The sequence below is a fragment of the Oryza glaberrima genome, chromosome 4 (assembly GCF_000147395.1).
Source record: "Oryza glaberrima chromosome 4, OglaRS2, whole genome shotgun sequence".
In the NCBI taxonomy this organism is placed as follows: domain Eukaryota; kingdom Viridiplantae; phylum Streptophyta; class Magnoliopsida; order Poales; family Poaceae; genus Oryza; species Oryza glaberrima.
The window spans coordinates 25,990,135-26,014,179 of NC_068329.1; the positions used below are offsets into that span (position 1 = coordinate 25,990,135).

At 48.6% G+C, this 24,045-nt stretch overlaps 4 protein-coding genes and 1 long non-coding RNA gene across 8 annotated transcripts; 2 read left to right on the top strand and 3 right to left on the bottom strand.

Annotated features, from left to right (window-relative positions):
- Positions 1–3,078: 3,078 nt before the first annotated feature.
- On the top strand, positions 3,079–8,291 carry LOC127769642 (PH, RCC1 and FYVE domains-containing protein 1-like). 2 transcript variants are annotated; one of them, XM_052295247.1, is made up of 9 exons: positions 3,079–3,309; positions 3,661–3,747; positions 4,323–4,412; positions 4,504–4,590; positions 4,690–4,884; positions 5,199–7,226; positions 7,355–7,501; positions 7,667–8,070; positions 8,162–8,291. In XM_052295247.1, the coding sequence occupies exons 1-9, from the start codon at positions 3,262–3,264 to the stop codon at positions 8,289–8,291; spliced, it is 3,216 nt and encodes a 1,071-aa protein (XP_052151207.1). In that variant the 5' UTR covers positions 3,079–3,261. The 2 variants fall into 2 exon arrangements, with proteins under 2 accessions (XP_052151207.1, XP_052151208.1); XM_052295248.1 differs by lacking the exons at positions 3,079–3,309; positions 3,661–3,747 and having other exon boundaries at positions 4,494–4,590.
- Positions 3,755–8,244, bottom strand: LOC127769646 (uncharacterized). The gene is made up of 5 exons (XR_008016827.1): positions 8,142–8,244; positions 7,866–8,034; positions 7,586–7,674; positions 4,206–4,855; positions 3,755–4,041 (listed from the first exon to the last, which is right to left on the bottom strand). It is a non-coding gene; the product is annotated as an uncharacterized LOC127769646 (long non-coding RNA).
- Positions 8,292–8,674: 383 nt separating the features above from the next.
- LOC127769645 (organelle RRM domain-containing protein 6, chloroplastic-like) lies at positions 8,675–10,289 on the top strand. Its single transcript, XM_052295253.1, has 4 exons — positions 8,675–9,030; positions 9,188–9,256; positions 9,354–9,460; positions 9,597–10,289. Exons 1-4 carry the CDS (start codon positions 8,805–8,807, stop codon positions 9,651–9,653), a joined length of 459 nt encoding a protein of 152 aa, XP_052151213.1. The 5' UTR covers positions 8,675–8,804; the 3' UTR covers positions 9,654–10,289.
- A 23-nt stretch (positions 10,290–10,312) lies between these two features.
- Positions 10,313–13,167, bottom strand: LOC127769644 (uncharacterized). The gene is made up of 6 exons (XM_052295252.1): positions 12,874–13,167; positions 12,551–12,679; positions 12,341–12,452; positions 12,182–12,243; positions 11,638–12,000; positions 10,313–11,400 (listed from the first exon to the last, which is right to left on the bottom strand). Exons 1-6 carry the CDS (start codon positions 12,886–12,888, stop codon positions 10,693–10,695), a joined length of 1,389 nt encoding a protein of 462 aa, XP_052151212.1. The 5' UTR covers positions 12,889–13,167; the 3' UTR covers positions 10,313–10,692.
- Positions 13,168–17,016: 3,849 nt separating this feature from the next.
- Positions 17,017–20,917, bottom strand: LOC127769643 (probable L-type lectin-domain containing receptor kinase S.5). Of its 3 annotated transcripts, none has more exons than XM_052295250.1 (2): positions 20,462–20,917; positions 17,017–19,068 (listed from the first exon to the last, which is right to left on the bottom strand). In XM_052295250.1, the coding sequence occupies exons 1-2, from the start codon at positions 20,491–20,493 to the stop codon at positions 17,175–17,177; spliced, it is 1,926 nt and encodes a 641-aa protein (XP_052151210.1). In that variant the 5' UTR covers positions 20,494–20,917; the 3' UTR covers positions 17,017–17,174. The 3 variants fall into 3 exon arrangements, with proteins under 3 accessions (XP_052151210.1, XP_052151211.1, XP_052151209.1); XM_052295251.1 differs by having other exon boundaries at positions 17,017–19,063; positions 20,462–20,915; XM_052295249.1 differs by lacking the exon at positions 20,462–20,917 and having other exon boundaries at positions 17,017–19,906.
- Positions 20,918–24,045: the final 3,128 nt, after the last annotated feature.

Below are 24,045 nucleotides of genomic sequence, written 5' to 3' on the forward strand. Positions count from 1 at the left end.
CGGAGGGTGTATCAAATTATGATTTGATCTCACTGTGATAGGTGGTGCATATCTTTTCATTTCTTTTTTCGAGTAAATTATACAGTGACTAACCTTATTTTAGACCTGCCTTTTCCCACCAGCAATGTTTCTATTTGGACCAATGTCCCAGCTGTCAGTACTTCCACGAGAAAACAAAATTCAGTTAATGAAAATCCGTTGGTGGCTAGCTCCCCTAACGAAATCCTCCACTAGCAATGTTTGCCCCTATCGCGGATACGGCGAGGACGAAGTTGCACAGGTGCATCTTGAGGTCGGTGGCGTGCTAGTAGCACATGCTCCTTATCGAAGTATATAAAATCAGTATATAAAGCAATTTTACTGTTCTTAAGAAGGTATTATGAGGTATCATATTTTCTATTATAAATTTGATACCTAAATATTATAAGGTACCAAATTTTACATTAAATTTTTTGTATCTCCTCAAGAACCATAAAACTACTCGTATATAAAACTGTTTAAAATTGTGTACCGTTCAGTTTACTACTACTTATCAGATACAGGCCGGCCTTGATACAAACACTATAAAAACTTTTGTACCTTCTGCCTCTCTGTACTCTTAAAATTAATCTCAGGTCCTGTTTAGTTCTAAAGTTTTTTTTTCTAAACTTCCAACTTTTCATCACATCAAACATTTTATACACACAACTTTTCTATCATATCATATCAATTTCAACCAAACTTTCAAACTTTAGTGTGAACATCACAGCCTCAGCACCAAAACGAGCACCGGACCGGTGAGTACTGTTACTCCGACCCGAAAGGCTCAGCCCCAGGATGGCGGATGAGCAGTTAAATCATGGCCGATCAGAATGTAACTGCCCGCGGACGTGCCACTATAGTACTACACATACGTGCGCAACAGCGCACCACGCAACTGCGCAGCGCGCGTACAGGATACTACGTCCAAAGTTGTTCATCACGCACCCCATGTTCCTACCAACCAACCGTCTGAGATTTTGCACGGCTCCCCCGCCCATCGCCGCGGCCCGCGCCGTGCCTACCGCCTAGCTAGCCGCCCGTCTCCCCGCCGCGCGCCCGTGCGCGTGCGTGCGCACCAGCACGGGGGGAAGCGCGCTTGCGCTGGGCTGTCGGTTTCTCCGTCGCTTTGGCCACTTCTGCGCACCGCGGTTGGTCCGCCTGACGCCTCCTCACCCATGCACGGGACGCAGCGCGCAGCAGCGCGGCGCGCTCGTTCTTCTCGCGGCTGATTCCGGTAGCACCTCACCTCCACCACCAAGACGCTTCACCGAGGAAAGTCAAAGAAAAACTCGGAGCGACTACGATGGAGCGTAGTACGTGTACTACTGCTAGATTTTGTTTTTTTGGAGACAGAATCGTGGCACATGGCTAGGCCGAGGGACAAACCAACCGCCCCATGCAAACACTATTACGCTAGGGGGGCGGCGAGGGCTGTGTTACGTGCCTCGAATGATAGCAGCAGCGACCGCCGTTTTAGTTTAACCCGATTCCTCCCAAAACAGATCCTGCTGGAATATGTTCTTCACCTACTCTGGATACGGCCTCACATGGGCGCCCTTTTTATCTGATTATGGGCCTAGCTCAGCGTAATTTCCATGCATCAAATGCACACTACTGCTACAGTAGTACTTCCCCGTCCAAAAAAAATAAACCTTGGGTTTTCGTGTTCAACATTTGATCGTCCGTCTTATATGAAATTTTTTTAATATTAGTATTTTCATTGTTGTTAGATGATAAAACATGATTAATAATTTATATGGAATTTGATCGTCCGTCTTATATGTAATTTTTTTAATATAGTATTTTCATTGTTGTTAGATTTTAAAAGATGATTAATAATTTATACGTGACTTGTCTTTTCATTTTTTTATAATTTTTTCAAATAAGACAGACAGTCAAACGTTGGACACAGAAACTCAGGGTTTGTTTTTTTAGATGGAGGGAGTACACTACTACGCGAGACACATGGCAATGCGTCCCCGAGTTAATTGCTGCAGAGTGCAGTACTTGCATACAGTCATGTCAAGTTTCTTCATTCTCGCGGTGGCATTGCACGCAAAGCAATGGTTGGCTCGTCGTAGGAAAAAGCGACGAGTCATGTGTTTTGGTTGAGGCCGTACAGTGCAGTGGTAGGAGTAGTATCCTTGCCTTCTTTTTCCCCTTGGGCATCATGCTGCCGGCTGCCCACTTTCATGCGCCTCAAATGCTCTCCTCGCTCGTCTTTTCAGCTGCAACTAGTGAGTTCACCGCTGCCAACCAACGACTTATGTCCATCACATGACGTGCCACCGTCCAGCTCTCCATCAGTTCCTTGATGACTGCAGGAACGATCACCATGAAAGTTATTTTATGGGCTCCCCGTTCTCTGCCATTACTAGTGATGTTGCACAATGCCATCTCGATGTATTGAATCGCCGTGTTGCAAAACAATGTTCAGAACTTGAAGTGGAAAGAAAACGTTTCTACAGAGTTACTGTACAGTGCTACAGGCATCGACTGCTATAGAAACAGTCATTAACAAGAACCGATTTCTTGGTACTCGACTTTACTGACAATACCTACGCACTGCCCAACATCTCGTGAGCCATTGGAGACCTAAATAAAAGTGTCTCCTAATGGATTCTTGGACAGCATAATTGATGTAGCCTCTACATGGCACAACCTACTGTATAATGCGAGGAACCCAGAGCAGAGGCTGACATGCATGAAAATCCTACTAGTAGCAAGGACAAGCAAACATAACACATTTCTTAATCCCCTCCTTACTGACTCACGTACTGTTGTCCACACGCTAACCAAACAGTATGAGTAATGGTTGTTTTGTAGTACTACAGTACTAGCACTAGTAGAGGTAGGAGTATACAGACACAAGAATTATAATGGAGAAGGCGATAGAGATAAGGGCTTCAGAGTGTCAGAGCACCAGCTCAAAGAACGCTGATGGCGGAAGCCTTTTCCCAGTCTGAAGTCTGAACTGCACTTCAGCGTGTGTGCGCGAACAGAAGACAAAAGCCCAACGGCCAGCGACTCCTCTCTCCACTGTTTAGCTTTTTCCAGGGTCACTGAATCGCTGCAGCTCTTCTGCAAGAGGCACTTCCCCGTTGAGCCCGTTGAGCTCAAAGCCTCAAACTGCTCCATTTCTTTCCTCCTTTCTCCATTTTTCTTTCAGACGCTGCATTGCCATCCTTGGCTGAGCTACCTGTGAGCAGAGGAGAGTAACAACCTCATCTTGCTTTTGCCATGGCTGGGAGTTTTGATGGGAGGATGCCAACAAGAGGAGTTGAGCAGGTCTGTAAAATATTTCCCCTTTCCCCCCTCCTTTCTAGCCTCTTGAGAGTAATTTTGACGCCATTTATTGATTTATTGGATTTCTTTCGATTATTTTTGGAATTGCAAGCCTTCAAATGTCTCGCTTTTATTGCTAACCCGTTGGACTACCATCGCTACATCTTCTGGGGGAAATGAAATGCATTGTTTTCCTATTATATTCTCTCTCAACCTCATGGAGTCAGCGTTCGTACTGAGAAAAACTGCTCGGATTAAATCCGAATGATCACCCATCAAATCCATGTTGCCCTGAGAGTGGAGGAGTTCTGATTTTTTTTTTCTTTTTCCTTTTGTTTTGTTTCTGCTATCCAGGCCATTGTTGCTCTGAAGAAGGGAGCACATCTCCTGAAATTTGGAAAGAGAGGGAAGCCCAAATTCTGCCCATTCAGGCTATCTTCAGTGAGTAATTCTGCTGTAAATATGCTCATATTATCCACGAATCCTAATCCATAATGGTGGGTTTATAAACTGGGGAGTGGAAATTCTTAAAGCCATGGGAGTGCTAATGACAGAAATACGCTGTTATTGGACCATTAGGTACTTTGTCATTCCCCTGAGTCCCTATAAGATGCATCCATGGAAAATGTTTCAAGTACAATGTGCAAGATAATACGTACCTTTTACCACTATTACGAAAATAGTGCTTGCAGCTAAAACCAGCCGAAGTATGCAATTTGTTAGTGCCTCTGTGGCCTGTCACAAGGAATTCATGAGTTATTTTATAAGACAATCTCAGAGAATTTGATATACTGTTAATCTGTTATGAACAAAACTGGAGTGCTCCATGTTAGTCTATATTAATGCTAATATGTTGGCCAGTAAATAAGTTTTGGACCGATGGGGGTATTTGTCCTTACCTTTTGGAATACCAATAATCTGTTACCACATAGAATTTGGTACCTGCAGCTTTTATGTCATGCGAAAGGATTTCTTCTCTTTGCTGTCATGCCAAAGGATTTCTTTCCTCTTTGCAGGATGAGAAAACATTAGTCTGGTACTCGAAGGACAGGGAAAAACACCTGAGCTTAAATTCCGTTTCCACTGTTGTTCTTGGGCAGAAGACTGTAAGCAATTCATTATGCCCTGATTAAGTTATGATGCTTGTCCCTTCGTCACATAGCAATACAATATTCTAAGGATTTCAGAACTTTACAGATGAATTTTCTGCGTCATCGCTGGCCAGAGAAGGAATCACAATCCTTGTCACTCGTATACAAAAACGGCGAGTGCTCAATAGACTTGGTACTCCTCTTACTAGATCTTAAATCAGTTAGAGCTGCAATCTTATAGTATCTGTTTTCCCTACTCATACCACATGTTTTGAAAATTTCGTTGGCCCAGATCTGCAGAGACAGAGATCAAGCTGAATGCTGGTTTCTTGGTTTGACTGCCTTAACATCTTCTCCTTATAGTCCACTTCCATTGGCTGGCTCAAAGAGCGGTAGACAGATAAACAGTTGCGCAATCAGTCCCCGCAGCTATCTTCAGCGAAAGTGCAGGTTATCAACTGCCCTTGACACACCAAGGCACACCCAGGTTAGTTCTGCAGCAAACCATATTTGGTTCTGTTTTTGTCGAGTAATATGAATTTCAGATTCATAACATGGCCAAATAACAAAAGCTTAAGATTCTACTGATATGTATGTCCCAGCTCTCAACTGCAAGGGTATTGAATGAGATCCACATATAAATTATTATTTGACTTTGAATTAAACTGTACAGGCATATACTTTAACAAGGGGTGTCATTTTTTTTATGTTGCTTATATTCTTAAGTAGACCTGCATTGCTACCCAAATGTTATATGTTATCAAAGAGTTGATTGTTCCTTCAATGAATTTCTTCTTGAAGGTATACCCATCATACGGGAGTCCCAAGATCATACAGAAAAAAATCTTTGGTGGTAATCTGGATAGCTCAGAAGCATTATTTTATCCAAGGCATCCAACCTTTTGTGACATTGATTCTTACATCGAGAAGCTTAACCCCAAGATAGCAACTCCAGTAAAACATGGTCTGAAGGACATCATGGTTGCTAACAGAAGGGCACAGAATATTACACATACACCTAAACTGAAGACTTTTGAAGGGCCCCGTGTGGCATGTAGGTTGGATTCACTTAAGGATGTTTTTCTCTGGGGTAGTGTTCTTGGCAGCATGTTAGGCAGTGAAGACATTCCAAAATCCCTTCCGAGATTGGTAGGCTCAGCTAAAACGCTTGATGTACAAAGCATTGCTTGTGGGGAGAATCATGCAGCCATAATCACTAAGCAAGGGGAGGTCTATACCTGGGGCAGTTATAGCAGTGGGAGATTGGACCAAAAAGTAAATGTCAATGCCTCCTGTCCCAAAATGGTCGAGTCTCTTGCCTCTGTACATGTCAAGGCGGTTGCATTTGGATCAAAGCACACGTGTGCAATCACGGTTTCAGGCGAACTTTTTGAATGGGGTGAAGGAGCTCATAGCTTGGGATTGATGAATGACTGGTATGGAAGGAACCAATGGTTTCCACATAAATTTTTGGGTCCTATGGACAATATTTCTGTGTCAAAAATTGCTTGTGGTGAGTGGCACACAGCTATTATAACATCTTCTGGCCAGTTATTCACATACGGTGACGGAACATTTGGTGTTCTTGGGCATGGAGATACTCAAGGAGTTGCTCGGCCAAAAGAAGTAGAGTCCTTAAAAGGATCAAGAGTGAAATCGGTAGCATGTGGTCCATGGCACACGGCTGCCATCGTGGAAGTAATGAGCAGTTTCAAGGGTAATGCTCCAAGTGGTAAGCTCTTCACCTGGGGTGATGCGGATAGAGGAAAGTTGGGTCATGCTGACAGAAAAATGAAGCTTCTACCAACATGTGTTGATTCACTTACTGCTTACGATCTTATTCAGGTATCCTGTGGGACAGCAGTAACTGTGGTACTTACTGTTACTGGAATGGTATTTACTATTGGAAGTTCTAGGCATGGGCAACTTGGGAACCCCAAAGCAGATGGTGAATCTATTTGCAGTGTTGAAGGGCCACTTAAAACTGAGTTTGTCAGAGAGATATCATCGGGGTCTTCGCATGTAGCGGTGTTGACTATGAGTGGGAAGGTTTTCACATGGGGTAAAGGTGCGGAAGGGCAACTTGGTTTAGGCGATTACAGTAATAGGAGCTCTCCAACTTTAGTAGAGGCATTAGAAGGCAGGGATGTTGAAAGTGTAGTTTGTGGGTTCAATTTTACTGCTGCGATCTGTTTGCACAAGACGATGTCAATGAAGGACCAATCTGTATGCAGCAGTTGCCAGATGGTTTTTGGTTTTACTAGAAAGAAGCACAACTGTTACAACTGTGGTTCCATGTTCTGCAGTTCCTGCACTAGTAACAAGATCACGATGGCAGCACTTGCACCAGACACAAACAGAAGGTACCGTGTTTGCGATGCCTGTTTCTGTCAGTTGCAGAAAGTTGTGGATTCTAGCAAAGATAAGTCTAGGCTAAAGATCAGCAAAGGAGAAATGTTTAAATTGGAATTAAAGGCATACACACCTAAATTGTCACGCCTATTCAAGGAAGCAAACTTTTTTGCAGAAAAGATGGCTTCAGTACAAGGTACTAATCAGAGAAATGAGGAACCTGCCACTGCAGTGCAGACAAAAACTGAAAGATGGGGGCAAGTTGAGTGCCCTGCTCTATTCATATCTGCACAAGACAGTTTTCAAACTCAGCCGGTATCAAATAGTGAGGGGTGTGCTATCTCTTTTTCACAAAGAATGCATGATTCTGCGGTGCTTAAGTCTGACGTCTCTTTACGGTTTACTGACGCTCAAAGAGAAGAAATAGAAATGATGCAAACAGAACTTCAAGGACAAGTGAAACAACTTCATTCACAGGTATTTTTTTTTTCCGGGAATACGCATAAGATTTGCGTATCATAGTATAAGCTTGGAGGGTAATTCATTTATAATATCCATTACCAAATTTGGTAACTGCAAAAGTTACATATTTATTGTTCAAGCAGGTAGCTGTTCTCACAGAGCAGTGTCAGCAAAAAAGTGTTATGGTTCAGCTATACAAACAAAAACTGGATGATACATGGTTAGTTGTTAGGGATGAGGCCGCAAGGTGCAAAGCTGCCAAAGATATCATAAAGGTTCTAACTGATCAGGTATGAGCTCGACGTAATCTCATTGTAGAGTACTGCTGGTACCTTTTTCTTGAGCAACAAAGAACTAATGTAATACAGCATTACCTTATATCGTGGGGGGCTGGGGCGTTCTGAACTTTTGGTTGATATATGACCTATTAACTTGGTGTATTGCGAAATGTGCAGTGCAATGCCTTGTCAGAGAAACTTTCAATTGGTCAGCTGTCAGAAAACTCCAAGATAACACCTAATAGCATCCCAATGCAACCGACGAAAATAGAATTGCAAGGTAACACCGGCCGGAATCTGGTCACACGCAAACTCGGCCAGCTGAACAATACCCAAAATCATGGCAGCAGCATCCAAACAGAAAAGGAATGTGTACCTTTGTCAAATGCTGTTGTGCCAGAAGATGTACCGTTCAGTCAACAGAATGGGGCCAGGAAATTTAGCAGCGATGGGTACACCACGGAAGCACCATTGGCTGCCCCTCCGACTGATAGTGTGACTGAACAAATTGAGCATGGTGTATATGTCACATTTTCTACATCGTCCTGTGGAAAGAAAGACATAAAGCGCATAAGATTCAGGTGAACCCTCTAAGGCCATATTAGTTTTATATGCTGAATTGCTGATTGTCTGTTCTTTTACTTGACATAACCTGAATTCTTGGCTGTGCAGCCGGAAGCATTTTGGTGAGAAGGAAGCTCAGCATTGGTGGGAACATAACAAGACCAGGGTATATGACAACTACAAGGTTGAACAAATGGCAACACCGTCTGTAACTTTGAGCTGCTCTTCAACACGGTGACCAGCAAAAGATTGTACAGGGGTAATCAGTTCTGCCAATAGTTGGAGAGATTGATCAGTTCTGCCAATGTTAATAGAGCAAACTGAAATGCGTAGTCGTCAGCCTAAAAACAACATGACATGAAGCAGATGAAATTGTGTAAGCAACCTAGAGAAATATAACCACTATTCATAATTTTCATAATTTGCTTCTTAGCATGACCAGTACTGCTGTAGATAAAAGCAAAGCATCCAATGGGTAGAGCTGATCAGCTGACTTTGGATGTACAGGCTAGGTTTCAGATCGATGAGATCATGGATGTTGGATCTCGACTGTAATTGATCAGTTTCATGAAGAAAATAATGCCGATATCGGTTTCTGAATTTCTCGTGCCTGCAATGGAAGTTTGAAACGTTGAGGATACGGTTTCTTTTCGGAGGGAGAAAACCTCCAACCCTAACCCTATCCGAAAAGGCGAAAACAACTCCTGAAAGGCTGAAACCATCAGGATACCACCCTCTACGGGCCGGAGCAATGGCGGGAGCTCGCGCCGCCGTCATCCCCGTCGCCGCTCCACCTAGAACCATCAGCGTCTCCCTCGCTGCCTCCCCCTCATCCTCACACCCGCTTCGTCCGGTGGCCTCCTCCGGTGTGTCCTGCAGCCAGCGCCGTCTCCCCACCGCCGCCGCCGCCGCCGCCGCTCGCAACCACCCGCCGCCGAGCGCCTCCCATGGCGCCGCTTCTAGGCTGTACGTGAGCGGTTGGTATCTTATCTCGACGCGCTCCCTCCTCCCTCCTCCCCGCGAAGATTTCGCAACACATATCTCTCCGTGTTCTTCAGCACAAATCTTAAAGCAATCGCTCATCGCTGTTCCTGATTTCTGCTGATTTCCTGGGCTTCTCCCTTCCTCGAGCAGGTCTGTCGTTCCGTACGACCGAGGAGAGCCTACGGAACGCGTTCGAGAGGTTTGGTCAGCTCACTGAAGGTGGAGTAGATCAATGCCATGGCACAAAAATCGTAATACAGAGCTTTGATTCAGAAAATTCTTGGGCTTGATTTGATTCTGCCGTGTGCTGCTGCAGTTAATCTTGTGATGGATAGAGTAGCGAAGCGGCCGAGAGGCTTCGCGTTCCTGTCTTATGCCAGTGAGGAGGAATCCAAGAACGCCATGGAAGGGATGCACGGCAAGGTAAGAAGAGGGAAAAAAAGGCACTTCTGAATTTTGTTTCCTTTTGGCTGAGTTTCATCTGTTTGTCTCTGATTCTTCTGATGAAAGGGTAAAGCTAATATACTGATATTTGCAATTTCTCTGCATCTTTGTGCAGTTCCTGGATGGGAGAGTGATCTTTGTGGAGGTTGCAAGGCAAAGGTCCGAACTCTGAATTAACCAGGTTCCAAACGTTGCCCAATTACTGAATTCACCTTGGGATGAATGAGTTACTGCACATCTACTTTACTAATAGTACCTTAACACTTGAAAACAAACATGGCAAGTCTTTCCTTGTCACAGCTATCGCCTTTCCTGTGGTATCAGGAAAAGGTTTCATTTGATTTTTGATTTGTACATTTCCTTACGCAATGCTAATATCAGCCTTGGGTATTCCAGGCTTAGACTCTGTCCCCCTTGAAATCTCATCCTAACGGATGATCCTGAATTTTCAATTATTTGTGATGCCAAACTTCTCAGATGATGATGCATTCTTGGTACATTTAGCGGTTTCACTTGACATGGTAATTAGATCTAGTCAAACGCTATGTCTGAATTTTATTGTGTATTTGCCAATACAAGCAACAAAAGCAAGCGAGTGCCTTTTCCGGTGCCAGGATACCAACCATCCTAAAATTCACTTCATTGAGGAATTCCGTAGAACACCTGTGCAATTGATATAGTGATAACATATTGAGTCGCATGTAGAAATTTGAAAAGATGTGTCCTATGTCCTAATTCAGCAAAAATCAGCCCAAGTACCACTGTAGCATATGGCAATATGCAAGCAGAATTTGGTTGCACTTTCACGTCAAAACAAGTACTGAACAAAGCTTTCCAACGTTGTTTTCTTTAGCTCGCCTGTTATTGTCTTACAGATAATAAGTTACTGTATAATTTACATCAGTACAACCCTTCTACAACTCTATCAAAATACTTGTCATTGCATGACAGCCATTGACCTCTGAACGCTCCCGCAATGGGAGCGAAATTACAAACACACGACGAGGAAAATGGAAACATAGAATATTTGAACTGTACATGGCCAGACAAGAACCACGGCCACTCCCTGTTTTGTGGAGTACTAGCGCGGTTTCAATCTGCCTCTTGTAACAGGAAAGCAGCCCCTCCTGCAGTACATCAGTTCCTACTCATCTGTGAACAAAATATTAGCAAGCATCTATAGTTGCAGTGATCTACGAGGCTCCAAAAATTTATAAGCACAGCCTCGTCATCTCTCCGTCTGCCTCCTCCTGAGGCGCCTGTGACTTCAGCAGCGCCTCACTATCAGCAACACATCTCTTGTACGGCACAAAGCCTCGCCTGCAGTTGGAACCTGGGCTCACACATTTTCTTGAATCTGGAGAAGGTACCATTTCATCTTCGTTTCTGTTTCCGTTTCTATATGATTCTGTAGTCTCTGAATTATGAGTTGCTGTTTCAGGCACACTGCTTGAGGATGTATTTGACTCCGTCCAAGATCCTTCCCTCTGTATACCCTTGTAATCTACAGCTTCAGAAGTTTGGTGTTGATGCTGTTGATCTGAGGCTACCACCTGTGGGTTTGAAAACTGGGTGCAAGTAACACCCTCATTATGGTAGGTGAAGCATGGGAGAGCAGAATGCACGGAGAAAATTTGTCCGTTAGGAAGATAATACAGAAACTGCTGTGTGTTAGTCAGCCATGGGTTCCATGTATTTGCTTCTGCTGCACCATGGGAAGAGAATTTCCCAGTTCCACTAGTTGGTGTCTCAGCTGAAGCGTCCACTTCCATGTCTGCCACAGTTTGCAGGTTCCCGGCATCAGGGGCTGACATCTGATGTAAATCATTCACCATAACCCTCTTGCCAAATAGCCTAAGGACTGGAACTCCTGATCTGTCACATGTAACTTCTTCATGATCGCCATTGCCCTTGACCTCCTGAAATGCATATTTACTATCAGGATTCAGGATTTAGAAGGCACCAACTATATATCATGTTGTGCAAGGATACATCAAGGCATAACCAGAATTTCAAGTTCCAACATATATAAAATTAAAGACCATGCTGACAAGGTGAAGAATTATTGACTTGAGCAAATAGCTTATATATTCCTGCACGATATAAAGAACATATGCCTTGCAGAGGATACTATATTTTGTCTCCTAAGAATATACCTCGTCATTTGTAGGAGGCAACTCCACAGCTAACTCAGCAGTTGCTATGCTTGGTGTAGGACATCTCTCTTCAATATCAATCGTCGAGGTTGGCGACCCACCACTCTCACTTCCCAGTGTATCAGCACGTATCTGTGGTACTGTTAACACTGACGTCGGCGACCCATTGTCCTGGTCGTAGAGAGACTGCACCTGCAGCTGAGGCTTCTCTAGCTGTTTCAGTGCAGGGACGTTCTTGCTGGCTGTGCTCCCTAGCTTGCGTGGGTACGGATGAACAGGCTTACGCTTCGGCCGCGGCGGGGGAATCTGAATTGATGGTGCAGCACCCAAGCTGTTGCAATTGTCCCCAGATCCTTTGATGACCTGCAGCCGGAGTGCAAAGCAGATAACGGTCAGGAAACATGGTCTCGAGTGTGGCAGCATGGATTGCAAAGCAGCCTGCTCTCCATGATTGAGCAACTTACATCACCTTGCAAGCAACACAATCCATGGAGGTTTTTCAAGTCATTTAGGGAATTTTTTGTGCACGAGAAGGCTGTGAGACCTTGGAGAAGAACTTCTGTGCGTGGCTCCTGATCTGCACGGCAGTCTTGGTGCCTATGTGCTCTGCAACCGGAGCGAGGTATCCTTTGTCAGTAAAATTCTTACCAAACCAGAAACTGTGCTTCACCGTTGCAGCTTCTTGCAGCGGTAAAATTAGTACCTTGGATGCGTCGCCAGGCTCGGCCATGGAGCTGCAGGGCTTCCAAGAACAGCTTATGTTCGTCCTCGGTCCATTTCTCCCTTTGCTTCGTTATCGTGTATGGCTTCCGCGCCTGCAAGGCAAGACCCACAGCGTGAGCTTGGTGTTACAAGATCTTAACTTCACGAAATTTGCCCCTTTTTGCTGTGATTTGCAAGGAGGAGGATTTACCTTAGGAATTCGCGCTTCGTCCATCATGTCCATGCCACTGGAATCCAGAGGATCTGTGAGGTTTTCCATGAGGTTTTGATGCCCAACATGATCAGCAACAGGTCCTTGATCATTCCTCGCCTTGGTTTCCTACAAAAGAGAGATGGAGAAGTCAATTTCAGCAACGTGAGAATAGCAGCTGCTTGCTTTGCTCCCTTTTTCCAACAAAAGATTTATTACTGTGGCATCTTATTGGGGGAAAAAAATCCAATCTTTCTGCCATGAAAAGTGGACTCCAAAGAACAAAATTTGCCACCAGATAGACTGATAGAAGGATTCATTACCTGAAAACGCGCCATCTCCAGACTTGAATCGAAGATTCACCAAAGCCAAACTCCACCGAACACAAGAACTCTATATCTCAGCTCACTATGTCCCAGAACCAGCCATGCGCTTGCGCCAACAAAAGCAAGAACCGCACAACCCAAACCACCAAAAACTCCAATCTTTCTCGAGACAACCTGATGGAAGCAGGAAGAGCTTGGAGAGCACCAGAGAAGGAGACGAGGAGGCAAGGCAGGAAGGGGAAATGAGACCAAGAGGAGGCAGGAGAGAGGAGAAAAAGGGCACAGGCCAGGGCGCCACGTCGGATCGGATTTTTCTACGCTTTTCTCTCTCTCTCCCTTTCCGGCTTTGCACTTTTCGCCTCAATCCTGTAGAGAGCCCCGGAAGCCGCTCGATTCTTGTGGCTCTCGCTGCTTCACGGCACTCACTTGCCCCTTCCTTCGCCTGCCTAGCTGCTACTTGTCCATGTGTCTGGTTGCCACTAGTTGGCTACTCGCACACTGCAGCAACCACACGGCTCGCTGCTCCGGACCAAGCATTACTGCTAGTACTAGCCACATGTACCGTACTGCTACCGCTACTACTACTAGTATGTGGGTGTAGGAGTAAAACCGTGCGCTTTCGTGGGTCTTCACGAATCGATGGCATGTTCCTGTGATCCTATCCACTCTATGCGTGTGTGTTTTGCCGACGATAAGATCGAAGGATGTTAGGCTGCTATTTACTGTGTGAGTGCTCTGGAGATAGTACCATAATTGCCCTGGCAGCTGGTGGAGCATGATAGGCTGCAGTTATCAGAGTTTCAGGTAAACTTCGGTTGGTATAGATCGAATTAACAAGCAGTTCATGTTTTTTTCTGCTGATGATTTTTGGCAAGCAAAGAATGAAAATATCTTGGGGGGTTGAACTTAGTAGTGAGAACAAACTCTAAAACTGTTTTGGATCAAACTATGAGCAGAACTGCGGTGATGTCACCTCGGCTGGCTTTCGGGTACTACACGAATTATTGAGCTTTTTCTCTTCTACTCCCTCCGTTTTATTTTAACTGCGATCATAAGTTTTCGCGCCCAATTTTGATCGTCCGTCTTATTTAAAATTTTTTTGTAATTAGTTTTTTTTATGAGATGATAAAGTATGAATAGTACTTTACTCCTAACTTATGTTTTTATTTTTTAAAAAAAATAAATAAAACAGACAGTTAAAGTTGGACACGGAAAATCATGGCTGCAATTGAAATACTCCCTCCGTCAAAAAATGTAAGCAATTTTAGCTATGAATGTAGACACATGTGTGTCTAGATTTATAGAAAAAGTTATTATATTTTGGGACGGAGGTAGTAGGACGAAGGGAGTACAGGAGACGTATCTGGCGACATGTAAATCTAGAGGCACAGGAGACAGGACTGTCCCTGTTTGGATGGATAGAAAGAAAAGAAAAGCGCAGCGGAGGAGAGGGCCCCCACCCGCTCGCTTTTTGGACACGTCAAAGCCACCGAGGCACGCAGCTGCCAACTCACCGCCCGCCACATGTCGCCCAACCAGAGGCGCACAGCAGGGAGAGAACCCGCTGTTTGTTGTTCTCTTCTCCGTACCACCGTGAGAGGAACAAATGGACGATCCCTGGCCACAAGCTTACGGGTTGGCGCTGCAGGGCTCCGAGACACGCCTCGGCCACATGTTCTGCGCCCAACCGCTCATTGTTTTCTCCACTGACCTTTTTCGGGGGCGATGTGGATCGTGACCCGTGGGCCCGACCTGTCAGGCGCACCATGCCACGTGCACCACTTGGGTAGTACTAGTACTACTCCTACCTGGTTATTCCAAACAGCCATCATAGGAGCATCTCCGGTGAGAAAACCTGATCAGGTTTGAGATGATTGAGGGGCGTCGTCACACGCAATGTGTCCAAAACAGCCATGGACCCATGGTGGCACGATCACGTGCACTCCCGGCTGATCCTGATGTTCATGTGTCATCCGATGGTAATCAACTGGAGTAGTACCCACTCCATTTAGGGCATGCATGTATAATGGAAGACACAAATAGAGTGTCAACACTAACTGAGGGCACTCATATGGACACTCGTCTTTTAATTGAGGCCACAGCTAAGTGGGTTCTTCAAAACCCGAAGTAACTGAATGAAGATTCTCTATCCCACAGTGGGTATCCCAACAAAAAAAAAACTACAGATATTAATTCTCTCCTACCCCTGCCGGCAACGCATCTCTCTCTCCTCCCTCTTTCTTGTCACCCATCTCTATGCTCTCTCCCTCCCTCAACTTGCTATGCTCTCTCCCTCTCTCTCTCTCTCAGCAAAGCGTACGGCGAGCGCCGCACGGGTCGCGGCGGTCAAGGCGGCGGACGACGAGCACGAGGTGGACAGCGAGCGCCGCGAGGGTTGTGAGGGCGACGAAGAGGACCACCGCCGCTGTCGGAGCATCATCGGCGAGGGCGACGAGGAGAGCCGCCTATTCCGCTGCAAATCCATCGCCTCCGTCGCGGATCCATCACCTCCACCGCGGATCCGTCGCCGCCGCCGCTCGCCGCTCTCTCTCTCTCTCTCTCTCTCTTGTAGGTCCGCCTCGGCGCCGTCTCAGCCCGGCCGCGCCGCGCTCTGGGAGGACGCGGAGGAAGCCATCCCGGTCCCGGTGGTCGCGACGAAGCTCCTCTCTCCCTCTTCGTCGTCGTCATCGGATTCTATGGTACATGCCGTTGCTCTTCTTCCGGCGATTCGTCCAGCGACGACTCCAGCTATGCTAAGGGGTGGAATAGGAATACGAGCTAGGGAACCGATGTCCACAGGAGCCCGTCGCCCCTCAACGCATCTCTCGGCTGCGTCGCTCGGCCGAAAAGTGGCGAGAGACGCATCCCTCAGCCGAGGGACGCGCTCCATCATAGGGAGTCGGCGCAGATGGAAAAGCGGACGTTCGTCGGCGAGGGAACGACCAGAGACGCATTGAACATGCCCTTACCGTCCCGTCGATGATCTGACTAATTTGCGGCGGCAGCAACAAACGAGAATACTACTACGAGATTCTTACTGTTACAGATTTACAGTTAGTGGAGTACTACCTCCTTTTTTTTCCCTTTGAAAAATGGGTGCACGACTGCACTGCCTGCACACCTCATCGATCGAGCGTGCTGCATACTGCCCTGTTCCATAGTGTCACCGTTGTGACATCCTGTTGGGCCCTTTGGTTGCTAGTTGACATCATCGATGAGTCACGGCCGGAGAGCTGGAGCATACATGCCAGTAGCACTACAGTAGCAGCCCTACACACTTACGTCACCCATCTATACAAACACAAGAACGCGACGCCGTGGCGGCGATAATACACGCGAAAGTTTACCTAGTTTAGGTCTCGGATGGAGACTCTCCCGTTTTGGTTGGATACGATGACTCCGGCGGTTGCCGTTGCCCCCACCCGTTGTTCGCGAATCGCGACCACGGCAGGCAGGCACGAGGTTTGTCGCCCGCTACGACGATATTGAATGGAAAACCCGACCACGCTGACCTGTAAAGCAAACGCCCCTTCTGAATAAAGTAGTAAAGCGCCTGACCGGCCACTGCCGAGGCAACACTTGGCAGAGAACGCACGGACACCGGTGAGATCTGGACTTGTACGGCGCCCTACCACCACTAGAGGACGAGGCGACGAGCTTGTGGCCGAGAAGAGATCACCAAGGTTTAGCGAGGCCACGTCGCGACCTCATGGGCGCGCACTGACCCAGGCCAGAGCTGTTGGACACGGGGCACGTTACGTGTCCGGGGTTTCCCTTTTGATCTTTGAGTAAAGGTTTGGGGAAGTCGGTGGAGCCGTGAACGCATGCGCGCAGATGCACTAGCGTTTTGTTTGGTGTTGCGGATTAGTCGTTACGGTTCGTTATAGACGTCTAGCGTCCAGTGCTATTTCTTTCTAGATCCGTCAATACCAACGATGATACAGACCAGTAGATGAACACCACGTCGTCCGTCTCCACTCCGCCTGCGTACATGTTATAGGCGTCCACCATGAGGGGGTAACATGGCTGATCACTGAGTTTGGACCTAATTGTGACTTGAAGGAGGAGACGGCATGGCCAAGATGGGCCTCGTTGTTGGACACGGCCCATAAGGTGGAATCATGCTGGGCCTGGGCTAAGTAGCAAGAACTGAACATGTTACACGATACGAACAAGTTACAAGAACAAGAAAGTCGTGCAACTCTGCTACACTTTTTACATACGGCAACAAACCAAATCATCGCGCGGCGGCTCGGCTCGCGGTACGACCGTACGAAGCGTACAACTCTCTGCTATACTCACCTCCCGGTGATGGAAGTGGATGTCATGGAGCAGAAACTGAGCTGCCCTCCGGTGAACAGCACGCCGACGTGCGGCAGCTCGATCTCCTGCCGCTTGCCGTCGGGAGGCCAAACAAACGCAGGCTTCTCGAACGGCGGCTCCGGCGCAGGGGCTCCGCCGACCAGCACCTGCACGGCCGTCCTCATGGACGGCCTCTCCCTCGGGCTGGGGTGGCAGCACGCCAGCGCCAGCCTTGCCGCGCGCTCCACCTGAGCCTCGTCGTACGCGCCACCGAGCACCGCGTCGGCCGCCTCCAGGACCGTCCCGTCGCCGTAGTGCCTCCACATCCAGTCCACGATGTACATCGGCTGGCGGCGGCCGTCGTGGTCATGCTCCTGCTGGCGGTTGTGGTACGTCACGGAGCTGCTCGGGCTCCTCCCGGTGAGCACCTCCATGACGAACACCCCGAACGCGTACACGTCCGTGTCGAGGCTGGCGCGTCCGGTGAAGAAGCACTCGTACGCCATGTAGCCGCGGGTGCCCGCCACGGCCTGCGTCGAGTGGTGCGTCACCTCGTCGAGGTGGATGACACGGGCGAGGCCGAAGTCGCCGAGGCGCGCGCTGTATTCCTCGTCGAGCATGACGTTGCTCGCCTTGACGTCCCTGTGGAGGATCCGGCTGCTGCTCCCGTGGTGCAGGTACTCCAGCGCGGACGCCACGCCGCAGATTATCTTGTACCGTCGCTCCCAGGTCAGCTCAGCCGGTCTAGCACCGCCATACAGGAGCTTGTCCAGGCTACCCATGGGGAAGTACTCGTAGACGAGGAGCAGCTCGCCTCCCTCGTGGCACCACCCGATCAGCTTCACGAGGTTGCGGTGCGAGAGCTTGCTGATCGTGTTCACCTCCGTGACGAACTCCTGCTCTCCTCGGTTGGAACTGGATTTGTTGTTCGCTGCCACCCGCTTGACGGCCACCTCCATGTTCATGCTGCTCAGGTAGCCGTGGTACACGGTGCCGAAGCCACCTCTGCCGAGCTTGCGCGAGGAGCTGAAGTTGGCAGTCGCACTCCTGAGCTCCTTGAGCTTAAATTTGACAGGGCCATGGGCGTCGATCATCTTCTCGAGGTTGCGGTAGGCGAGCCTTCTCTTCCGCGTCGACCTTCTCCACACCAAGAACACAAGAAACGAAGACATAGCAAATAGAATGAAGGCAACGAGAGGCAGAAGCACCTTTCTCCCATGCCTTCTTTCGGTCGTGATATCGTCGTCGATTGTGGCAAAGTTCCAAGACTTTATTTGGTTCAGCTCGGTGAAATCACCTGTTGAACCTGCAAATCCCACATATACGTCGTCGAATAGAAATTGTGATAGATCGACGGACCAAGCTTTGGAACCATAGTGCGCTCCAGTCGTGTCGAACTGGATTAAAATTGCCACCAGTACTTGCTCTGTACTATTGTAAGTGATCCTGACCTGTACATCAGCACCACTCGAGAGGATTAATGAAACATTGCTTAGAGGGTACGGATCCAAAGATCCGATGCTGTCGATGTCGAGCCCAACGTGATTGCCGTCAGTTTCGTTGACGCTCATCCTCGTGTCGAATTCCACGGCTACAATTCGGTTCTTCGGATCGCCATCTGTCCGGTTGTTGCAAATGCCGAGCCACTGCCCGCTGCTGTCGGTAGGCAGTTCCGGGTTATTCGTCAGGATGAAAGCCATTCCTTCTCCTGTCTGATTCCGTGGAAGGATGTTGAGCACGAACTCCGTCCTGAACGATGTCAGCGCCGATCGCCGGCTGTTCCACAGCTTGAGCGTCTCCCTTGCGTAGAGCACTCTTCCCGATCGGTGGCTGATGTCGCCGGTGCTCGGTGTGATCACCAGGGATCCATTTGCTATTCCGGAGCCTGCGCTGAAGTTGAAATCGGCCTTGTTGGGAGTGTCAAAGCTTGGGTAAGTGAACTGTAAGCAGCTACACGTTCTGTCAAGTATGATAAGTGCAAGGGAAGCTACGAAGGAAAAGCAAAAGGTGGTAGAGTGGAGGATTGCCATGGCTAGCAAAATGGTTCTTGGTGTTTTCTGGTAGGCATCGGCAAGAAGGCAGAAGAGATGAATTCATAGTAGTCATAGCTTCTCTGTGATGCAGTAATGCTATGCCTTCAAAACAAAGTTTTGGTGAAAGGAATTTGTGGCCAAATTGGAACTTGGAACTTCGAAGAGTCAGTCAACGGCATAAGATTGTCTAGCTGCAAGGGACTAACCATCGCAAAACATGTGTGCACTAAACAACGAAGTTGAACATAGAAAATACTCAGGTAGAGGAATCGACGTTCACGTGAAGTTTAGAGAAATTAAGAATGCCATTTAAGAATTTTGAAGTGTAGTAGTAAACTAGTAATCCCCTATAAAATAGGACATCCATTGATCCATATACAAAGGACGAGGACTCAAGGAGAAGAAGATAATGTTCAGTGACATATCGCTATTGCCAAGTCTGAACTCTGAAGGACTGGAGAAGAAATTATTGAAGCTAAACAATTTCTTATAGACCAAGATTCGTCATCAATGCGGAAATGGTCTCCCGATCACTAAGGTGTTGTTCTTTTCTACTGAAGATGAAGACGAAGATTAAGTTTTTTACGCAAAACGATGTGGTATTAACGTATGATTGATTGAGTTTTAATTATTACAAACTTGAAAAATAGATTTATATGATATTTTAGAGCAACTTTCATATAGAAAGTTTTCGCACGAAACGCATCGTTTAGCAGTTTGAAAAAGTGTGCCACGAAAATCTTAATCTTCATCCAATTCTTGTTGGAGAAAAGAACGTGACCTAATTTCAAACCGATGAAGATGAGGATTAAATTGGCGTACGTGAAACAAGAAAACTATCAGCACATAATTAATTAAGTTTTAATTATTACAAACTTGACAAATGGATATATTTGATATTTTAAAGCAATTTCTATATATAAAGTTTTTACACAGAACATAACATTTATTAGTTTGAAAAGCATACTAACGAAAACCAAGATAAAATATATATCTTAATGAGAAAAAAACAGTCGCATTAGTGATTCAAGTATAATAATTTGTGGGAACTGCTCCATTTCTCGTAATATAAATGATTTCTCGTCATAGAAATGGAGAGCAATGTCTTTGCCTGGTGGATAGCCACAAGAAAAACTCTAATTGAACCGTAGAGAAGGAAAATGGACACGGTGGTGATAAACTGATAATTGTGTCATGGCAAATTTAAAAGGAGCGAAAAGAGCGTATCTTCTAAGCGATGGCACACTCACCTTCTGAAGTCCTTAACTGATAATTGTGTCATGGCGGAACCGGGGGCTGGATGACAGAGCCAAGGAGGACTGCGTCGGCTTGGCCTCACGGCAGCGGAGGACGAGGGGAGCGGCGGTGGCTCGGCCTCGCGATGGCTCGTCGCAGTGGGCCTCGGCGAGAGCGATGGCCTTGTCGGCTATGGCGGCCCTGTCTATTGCTTGTCCTCTTCACCCTCACGGTCACTAGCTTGGTCTCCGACGACGGCTCTGACCACCGCAAAAAGGCCAACGAGGCACTCTTCCATCTTAGATACCATCGTCAGACCCGTTAGATTTGTGGTGATAGCAAGCGCGGGGCGGGGTGTGGGTTACGTTGGGTTGAGCAAGCAACCAGCTGATTGTGTCCACTCGATGTGCAGTGTGTCCCAGAGTGACAGCGTAACGTGAGGGCGCTACAATGGCTAGAGCAAGGGTCGTTGCTGCTACTGCTTCGGGGAGAAGGAAACGAGGAATACATCAACCCGCATCGTAGTTCTTGCCGGACATGTCGACTTCTCCTCGCCCATATCCTGGGAACCCCACTTCCTCACCGCTTGCGACCCAGGTGGCAGCGGTGGCCTCCTCAGCCATCGCCGCCGCTCGGCCTCCTCGCTGAGAGACGGTGTTAACGCTGAAAATTGGTAAGCATTTAACAGAATTATCACATCGCCAATAGTCGAATTACTGCTATATTCGGTTAAGGAAATTAATCTATCAAAATAAGCTTATTTAGAAGTGACCGAGTTCAAGAAGAATGTGACATGGAAGTTATCTATTAATTAGGAATAGTTTGTTAGTTTTCTTTTATCTTTAGGAAAATGTGTTTAGTGTCCTATAAGGACTTTATGTTTTCCTTTTATCCTTAGGAAACTTTATTTCTTGTCCTACAAGGACTAGTATCCCCTATGGGTATAAATATGTACAGCGGTCATTGTAAACTATCTCACAATAAATACAATTATTCTCGGCGCATCGCCACCCTCTTTCCCGAGGTTTTTACTTATTAACCGGCGGAATCTGGCACCTAACGCGAGACTGCATCAGTTCAGTTCGATCTCTGGCGAAGGGGTAAGCCCTATGTTTCGCCGGCCCTCATGAATCTATTGGCTACATTGTGTTGTTCAAGACTACATTGCTTCGATCTCTTGGATCCCTCTGGTTTGGTTAATATATTTGCTTGCCTGATGTAGCGCCCGTTCCGTCGTGGCGCCTAGCGGGAAAACTAACTCTTAAAAATCCTAATTGCGAAATCCGTTTCTTGGCTTGTTGTCTAGTGTCCGTGCCATCTCAGATCTCAAATCCCCGATCTATCGTCGAGTTCAATCCCGAATCCAAATCCTTCCCAAATTAAATCCCTCTGCAAAAGTCTAATTCGCCTCCCTAGGGTTCGATGGGCCGAATCCCTCTCGGCCAATCTCCCCCTCCCTCCCCGGCTCTCTCTCTCTCTCTCTCTCTCTCTCCCCCGCTCTGCCCGAGCGTTGCACGCGCGTGCGCGCGAGCCGCGCCGAGCCGAGCCCTCCCTCCCGCATCCCGCTGCCGTTCCCGCCGACGCCGCCAAATCGTCGCCGCGCACCGTTGCTTCCCGCGCGCGCGCGCCGTGGTGGCTGACCGGCTAGTCGCCGCCGCCGTCAGCCTCTGCCGCGCCTGCCCGCGCCTGCCGCCCGTGTCACCGCTCCGCTCCAAGCCGTTTCCGCCGTCATCGCCGTCGTCATCGACTCGGCCCCGCCACTCCCCGCGCATGCCCCCAAGGGACGGAGGCAGAGCCCTCCGCTCCCTCTGCCGCGTCGCCTTCTCTCCCTCCTCCTTTTCCCGAAACGGCAAGGAGGCAAGCCCCCTTTTCCTCTCCTCCTTTTCCCCTTTTCTCTCCCCGCCGGCGTCATCCTTCCCCCACCTCTGCGCCGCTTGACCGCTCGCGCCACCCGCCTCATTTCCCTTGACCGCCCAAGGTCGGTTTCCAAACCGACATCGCCGTCCTATAAACCCAAGCGCCTCCCTTCCTTTTCCCCTCCCAAATCTTCCCCGTTTTCACCCGCGCCATTGCCGTCCCTCCATCTCTCTCGCCGACCGCCGCCGTCGTGTGTGCCGGAGGAGCCGGTGCGCGCTAGGACGCGGAAGGGGACTCCGGGCGCTCGTCTTCTTCCTCTTCCCCGGCCCGAGGCCGGAGAGATCGCTCCCGCGCCGTCGGTTCTCGTCACTGCGCCCCTTCCCCGCACGGTAGTGTCTCCCTCCGTTCTCCCTTCTCGTTCCATCTCCTCCCCTTAGACTCGGGTAGTAGCACGAGTAGTCTCCCGTAGCTAGCTGGCGCCGCCCCGACCGTTGCCGCCGCTCGTTGTGTGCCCGCCGCCGTCGCCGCCCGTGCTCCGTAGCACCTGCTCGTCGCCGGCCTCGCTCGGCGTAGCTCCGCCCAATCCGACGCTAGCAACGGATTCCCGTAGCCGCGTAGATGCTCTCACCGCCGGGAATCGACCCCTCGTGACCTCGTCGCCGTTTCCCCCTTCCCTCGCCGCCGGTTGCCGCCGCCGCAATCCGCCGCCGTCGAGCATCCCCCGGCGAATCCGAGCCGTTGGCTCGTCTCCCCTCGTCCCGTGCAACCTCCCAGTGTGCTCGCTTTCACCTGTATCGCCGTGGTTCGCTCCGCCGATCGCCACCGCCGTCCGCCGTCCATTCCGGCCGCCATCGTCGTCTACCTCCCGCCGGTCCGCGTGGCAGCCACGTAGGCGCCACGTCGGCGCCACCTCGGCCGCGACCGGACCGACCGACCAGGCCGGCCGCCCCCTCCGTTTCCCTCCCCGTGCGCGTGGTCCACCGCGAGCCGTGAGGCTGCGCGTGGGCCCGCCGCACCGCGCCCTCCGCGAACCGCGCGCATGCGCCGCGCCTCCCTCCCAAAACCCTAGCATGCCCCGCGTGCGCCTCGCTCACGGTGAGCCGAGTCGCTGACAAGCGGGCTCCACCTGGGACCGCGCGGGATAGACCCGGCCCACCGGCTCTCTCTCCTCCCCGCCCCCGCGCGCGCCTTGGGCCGCCTTCTTGGGCCGGCCGGCCCATTAAGCTCGGCCGAGCCGCCCCTTTCTCTCGGGCCGCGCCCTAGCCGCCCGAGGGAAGTCTAATTTCCCTCCCTCCTTCTTTTCTTTTCTTTTCTTTTTCAAAAAGGATTTAAATAAATCCTTTTCCTTTAGACCAAAAATCCAATAATCTTAGAAATTCAATATCTTCCCAACCGTAAGTCCGTTTGACTCCGTTCAACTTCCAAAATTCCTCAAATCTCGAGATCTATCTAATGGCATGCTTGGAGGTCAATAATAGGGCTTTATTTTCACCGTTTGCTGAGTTGTCCTGTTTCACGTGTAGTTTCGGAGCCCGAAGACCCGCAGTGCGAGGATTTCGAGGATCAAGCTCAAGATCTCGAGCAAGGCAAGCCACCCTTGAACATTTTGAGCCTATATTTGAACTTAATTATATTGCTTGAAAAATATTATGCATAGGTAGGATTGCACTTAATCTGTTTACATCGTCTGCAAGGCAGACCGGTGTGCCTATCTAACTTATTGCATCTGATCCTTCCATTG